The sequence below is a fragment of the Myotis brandtii genome, unplaced genomic scaffold (genome assembly GCF_000412655.1).
Source record: "Myotis brandtii unplaced genomic scaffold, ASM41265v1 scaffold454, whole genome shotgun sequence".
NCBI lineage: Eukaryota > Metazoa > Chordata > Mammalia > Chiroptera > Vespertilionidae > Myotis > Myotis brandtii.
The window spans coordinates 1347875-1354374 of record NW_005367354.1 but is presented as its reverse complement, the minus strand read 5'-3'; the positions used below and the strand labels follow the sequence as shown (position 1 = coordinate 1354374).

Here is a 6500-nt window from a genome sequence, read left to right as displayed (position 1 = left end):
AATATATTTCTTTATTGATTTCAGAGAGGAAGGGAGAAGGAGAGAGAGATAGAAACATCAATGATGAGAGAGAATCATTGATTGGCTGCCTCCTTCACACCCCTTACTGGGGAACGAGCCCGCAACCCAGGCACGTGCCCTCGGCCGGAATCGAACCCAAGACCCTTCAGTCCGCAGGCTGACGCTCTATCCACTGAGCCAAGCCGGCTAGGGCAAGCATCTGCTTCTTGCTGTTTGCTTTGGGCACCTGGAGTATCCTGGTGGCAACAGCTCTTCACCTTGGCAGCTGGGCTTGATTCGCCTTTTCAGCTTTCCCCTCTTCTCAGAACCAGCTGTCATGGTGTACCTCAAACACGTTGCTCCAATTCTTCCTCTGAGGTCTGAGTTCCACTTCCCCTCATGCTCTTCCTCCAACCTTCTGAATTCCAGTAACTCCCACTTCTTCCCTTTGTTCACCCCAGCTCCTCCCAGGGCTTCTTTCAGTTGCCACCGCTATGTTTCCTTTGGCCTTTGAGGTCCTTCTAAAAGCTCCCTCTGGTTTTCACGTGACTAGCTGCAGCCAAGATTCAATTCTTTTGGCATCTGACCAGCCTCCTGTTTTAAACAGGGCATCTCAGGGCTGCGAACTGGTTGATAAGGGTCGCAGAGCCTCACAGCCTGGCTCGGTGGATTGTCGATGGCTTCTTGACATGGTTACAGAAATCGACCAGAGCCAGACAGCAGAGCATCCTGGGGGTTGACTGCCGTGACTGCCCCCCCAGGAGGACAACTAGGGTCACAACAATCTTTGTGAACACTGTCTGGCTGGGCTTTGATTTTTCTCCTGTGAGTGGGAAAATGGCGTCTTTTTAAAAGTCTTCATGGCCTTCCTCAGATAGGTTGCTGAGGAAACTGGATTTGAGAACCTCACATTCCAGAGGCACCATGCTGTTACTATGGCCACCACTGTGTACGTGTGCACCAGTGTTTAATAACGTCACTTCAAGGACTGATTCTTTAACCAGATTGTAAACATGTGTACGGAGCTTGCCCAACAAAGGAACAAAACGTTTGTGCAATTTGTAAGCAAAACAACGTGAGCTAAGTGCAGCCTGCGTGGCTCGGTGGTTGAGCGTTGACCTATGAATCAGGAGGTCACAGTTCAATTCCAGGTCAGGGCATATGCCCGGGTTGTGGGTTCGATCCCCAGTATGGGGCGTGCAGAAGGCAGCTGATCAGTGATTCTCTCTCATCATTGATGTTTCTATCTCCCTCTCCCTCTCCCTACCTCTCTGATAAATAATAAAAATATATTTAAAATAAAATAAAACAACAACGTGAGCTAACATCTCAATGGGCCAGGATCTTTCAGTGTTCTTCCCCCACAGGCTTGTCACAGCCATTACGAACGATTTCTCCTGCCCCCAGAAATCCCCGGGGTATGTAATTCTCCTAACCCAGTTAAGCACGCACCTCTATAGTTCCCACCATTTTCAATCTGTGTCTAAAGAAAGCTGCTTATTCAAACATCTATTTTTCGTTTTAAGCCAGCATATTCTCATAAGGTTTTTCCTAATGTTATACGTTCTAGATGGTGCCAATCTTTAGTCTTCCCAGAGGCAATACCCAACATCTTGGGATCTCAAATGCTTCTGACCTCAAATGCAACTTCCCTCATGTCTGCCACTCCTAGAATCACGCCCTGTACCCCATCTCCAAAATCTCTGTTTCAGGAATTCTGATTTGGTATTTTGATGCCTATCTCCTAGTCTTCTATCTCACTTAGGTTAGTGTTTGCGGTCCAGTATCCCTTCAATCTTACTGATGAGATAGGATGAGCCTGTTTTTTAGTTAATCCTCCCCTGAGGATATTTTCCCATGCGTTTTTAGACAGTGGAAGGGAAGGGGGGAGACAGAGAAACATCCATGTGAGAGAGACACGTGGATTGGTTGCCTCCCACACATGCTGGGGGGTGTGGGGAGCGGTAGGGCAGGAATCGAGCCTGCAACCGAGGTACGTGCCCTTGACTAGAATCGAACCTGGAACCCTCAGTCCACTGGCTGATGCTCTATCCACTGGGTGAGCCTTTCTTAAACAGATAGGAATGCTTTTCAGTTCTGAAGCCTCTCCTAGACCAGGTTAGTTTCCCTTCGGGCGCTCCCCAAGAGCTTTGCTCTGCACCTGTGCCGGTGAATACCAGCCCCCGGAGGGAACCTGGGAAGCAGAGACACCTACCCTGCGCCTGCGTGAGGAACCCAGCCACCCAGCCTTCTAGAAGCCAGACCCCAACAGCAGTTCAGGAGCCGTATTCTTCATTAAGTGTGTGCTCCCTTGATGCATCAAGCCCCCTCTGCCTTGTTTTCAGTAAACCTCTTCTTTTTGAATCTGTTTCACCTCCTCTCTTGATTTCTATCCTTGAAAGGGGGCAAGAACCCCTTCTCTGGTGACCCGGAGACCTCTGATTCATTGACCACCTCTGCTTACTAACCATCTTCCCTCGGGTCCTTACCGCCTCTTTACTCGTCCCAGATTCCCATGTTCATTACTAGAATCGCTCCCTTGCAAATGACCCTCATCCCCTGCTCCTCCCCCTCCATTGCTTTTGCTTGGCAGCATCTTGACCCTGTGCTATCACCACTGTCATTCCATTCCAGGCCTTTCCTGCACACACCACTGTGCTCCCTGGCCTCCCTTGAAAGTCTCACCACGAGTCTCAGACGGGTACCCAACACTCTGTGGCAGCCTTCCCAGATGCATTTTCTTTCCCACGTTCTAGCACATTTATTTCCCACTTGCCTTCACCACGCACTTCAAGGAGGAAGCCAGAGCAGTCGGCAGGGACACCTCCATCATGATACCAGCCGTCACACCTGCCGATTTCCCGGCTGTGTGCCCAGGCTCACGCTGGATGAGGCTTGCCCTTCTGAAGAGCCCCAATCTTAAAATCTTCCCTCTGGAACTTTCTATGCATCACTCATCCATCGGCTCCTTCAGAGGATTCGCCTGAGGTTCCTCACGTGGGAGTGACGCAGTTCTGAGGCAAGTATTGTTTGAGGCTTTGAGGTGTTTTGAAATAAGTAAATTGCTTTTGCCATAAAAAAAAAAGTTTACGTGTCTAATTCTGTATGAAAAACTGGGAAGTGGGAGGCTACGGACGGAAAGCATAAATTAGGAGCTTGTCGATAAGAAGAAAGGAGGGAAGGAACGAAAGAAGAAGGAAAGGAAGAGCGAGGAAAGGCACGCTGGTCTGCAGGATCCTCATTAAAATGTTTCCCAAGTCTTGAGAACCGAGAGGGGAAAATGGCATAGGCAGATCCTAATATTCTAATACCGCAATCCGACTTTCCGCCTTGGGAGTCAGAGGGTGAAGCAGCTTCCTGCCGGACTCAAATCTCAGAGGGAGGAGTGTGTGGACCTGCTAGGGAAGGGAAGCCCCTGTTTAAGAAGGGCGACCACACGTCAACAGAGGGAAGAAGCCCAGGCCCTTCCAGGCATCGAGGCCACTAGTCCCCATCACTGAACCTGCTGCACACACTCCTGCTGCTGCCTCCAACACAAGTCATCATGCCTCTCGGTAAGAAGAATCAGTGCCCCGAGCCTAAACAAAGCCTCCAGGCCCAAACAGAGGCTCCAAGCCTCGGGGCTGCACAGGTTCCTCTAACTGAGGAGGGAGCTGCTTTCCCCTCTCTTTCTGCTTTGATTCAGAGCATCACAGAGGCTGTGCTTGCTGCTGGAATATCAAGTGTTCCCCAGAATTCCCAGAGAGCCTGCCCCTCCTCCACTGCCATCAAAGCCACTCCATCGAGCAAATCAACTGAGGCCTCCAGCAGCCGAGAGGAGGGTCCGACCACTTTGCAGCCTCCACCAAATCCTGAGTCCTTGTCCACTGAAGTGCTACAGAGTAAGATGACTGAATTGGTGCGCTTCCTGAGTAACAAATATGTAACAAAGGAGCCCATCACAAAGGCAGAAATGCTAGCGAGTGTCATGAGAGAGCACAAGGATCACTTCCCTGAGGTCTTCAAGAGAGCCTGTGATTGCATGGAGACTGTCTTTGGCCTTGAAGTGAAGGAAGTGGACCCCCCCAGCCATTCCTACGAGCTCGTCAAATTACTAGACCTCACCTACGACGGGATGCTGAGTGATGACCAGGGCATGCCCAAGACTGGCCTCCTGGTATTTATCTTGTGCATAATCTTCGTGCACGGAAACAGTGCCCCAGAAGAGGTAATCTGGGAAATGCTGAGTACGATTGGGGTGCATGCTGGGAAGAATGATTTCATCTACGGGGAGCCCAGGAAGCTCATCACTGAAGATCTCGTGCAGGAAAAGTACTTGGAATGCCGGCAGGTGCCCGGGAGTGATCCTCCGCGCTATGAGTTCCTGTGGGGTCCAAGAGCCCGTGCTGAAACCACCAAGATGAAAGTCCTGGAATTTCTCGCCAGGGCCACTGGGACTGAGCCCACTGCTCTCGAAGACTGTTATGAGGATGCACTGAAAGATGAGAGAGAGAGAGCTGAGGCCGAAGCTGCCCCCGGTGGTGGTCAGTGAAAGTCCTGGTGTCACATCCGGCAGCTTCTGCCATCTTGAGGGAAGTCTGGGAAGCTTCTCAACTTGGTGTTTGAAGAGGGAAATCAGGGTTCTAACTAGTGGATGGATGAATTGCAATCTTTTTCTTCTTTCTTTTTTCTTTTTGGTATGTTTCAAATGTTCTGCCTCCTAAGAGAATTATTAGCTTCAGAGTCTAGGTTCATGAATGGCATTGGTTATGTATTTAGTGCTGTTTAACAGGTTTAAGGATAAGGGTTTTGCTGTTCTATAAAACAAACTGGGGAACCTTCCATCTTACTTTGTGATCTGGAGCAGGATAGCATGGCATTGGAATAGGAATTAGAAATGTAAAAGTGCTCAGCAATGAAATAGATGAGTTCAGGAAATAGAGGGAAATGTACAAGACGGTTATCCTAGGATTCCTATATTACATTTAGTCTGCTGTTTTGTAAATTTAAAGATATATACCTGGATTTGTTTGGCTAATTAAAGAATGTATGCAAAATTAAATCTTAATAAATGTTAGCCCCAGCTAAAAAAATAAAATAAAGTAAAACTGCAATCCAATTGCATAAAAACATAAATTTGAATCTAGGAAATTTGAGAGAAAATATTTAAATATTTTATGTTTTTGTTTAGAGCAGATATCTATAAAAATCCATTATATTACACAGACCTATATTATAGAGATTATATATACAGATATTTTATTACTTATGCAAAAAACGTGATTTGTTGTGGGCTATAAACTATGGCTTTCTCGGGTTTCGCTGCTACTTGATGGTTCTGAGTATTGGCTTTCTGACAGGGTCTGGAACGAAGCCATTTTTATTAATTTAGTATGTGGCCCCTTTCCGCCCTCAGGCCTCTGTTGTGAAAGTTTTACCTGTGCAAATGTCCTCTGATCTTCTTGTTCTTTTTCTGTAATCATAAAAATGTCTTTGTTATTTGTAGGAACTTTCTTGTAGACATTTGGCCTCCAAAAGCTTCATACTATACCCTGTAGATCAGAAATTTATCTTGTAAAATAGCAGTCAGTCTCAAATCTGTACTTACTTAAGTAGCTACTTGAGTTTCTGCATTTTTAAAATATATTTTATTGATTTTTTACAGAGAGGAAGGGAGAGGGATAGAGAGTTAGAAACATCAATGAGAGAGAAACATCGATCAGCTGCCTCCCGCACACCCTACTGGGGATGTGCCTGCAACCAAGGTACATGCCCTTGACTGCAATCAAACCTGGGACCCTTGAGTCCAAAGGCCGACGCTCTATCCACTGAGCCAAACCAGTTAGGGCAGAGTTTCTGCATTCTGTTGTTTGCCAAAAAAGTTGTAGTTTTATTTTCCTGGCTTCTTCCTTTTGTCAAAGAATTGTTAATATAATCACTAATATAACAGATTAGTCGTCTTAAAATGTGTTAGAAGTTTTTGTCTCTGCTCTGATGTAAAGAGATGCAGGCCAAGAAGCCCCCCTTTTCTTCTTCGCTGGATGAAATCAACTCCAGGCATGGTCTGGAATTGCTGCAGCCACCTTGAAACCCCAAGTGGAAACATCACCTACCTGCTGAGAACAGCAAGACAGAAAGATGGACTCATTGGTGGATCTGGGTCGGTAATGACCTTCTCAAGGCTCTGGGCTGACCTTGGACCACCTAGCCCCTAGGCATCTTGTCTGGGGTAATGACTGTCCTTGGTGTGTGTGTGTGGGTGCATGTGATTACAAAAGCAAGCAAGAATTTATTGACTGCAGCAAAATATACTGCAACAAGGAAGGGCATAGCAGAAGCCAACAGGAGAGCCTAGGCTGGGCTGCCTTGGCTCACAGGGAAGTCAAAGAACAGGGGACCTTGGAGACAGGTTCAGCGGGTTAGCCTGGGAGGAGCTGCTGCTGCCCGTAACTCCCCTGGATACAAGTCTCAGGGGCCCCTTAGAGGTTAGGGGATAGGTGCAGTGGCGGGTGTGTGGTGGT

The 6500-nt window shown here is 47.5% G+C and overlaps 1 protein-coding gene across 1 annotated transcript; it reads left to right on the top strand.

Moving 5' to 3' along the window:
* Positions 1-3544: 3544 nt before the first annotated feature.
* On the top strand, positions 3545-4531 carry LOC102258356 (putative MAGE domain-containing protein MAGEA13P). The gene has a single exon (XM_005874962.1). It carries the CDS (start codon positions 3545-3547, stop codon positions 4529-4531), a length of 987 nt encoding a protein of 328 aa, XP_005875024.1.
* The last annotated feature ends 1969 nt before the right edge of the window (positions 4532-6500 follow it).

Coding starts and splice junctions, on each gene's coding strand:
- LOC102258356 (XM_005874962.1), top strand. CDS start 3,545: ATGCCTCTCGGTAAGAAGAATCAGTGCCCCGAGCCTAAACAAAGCCTC.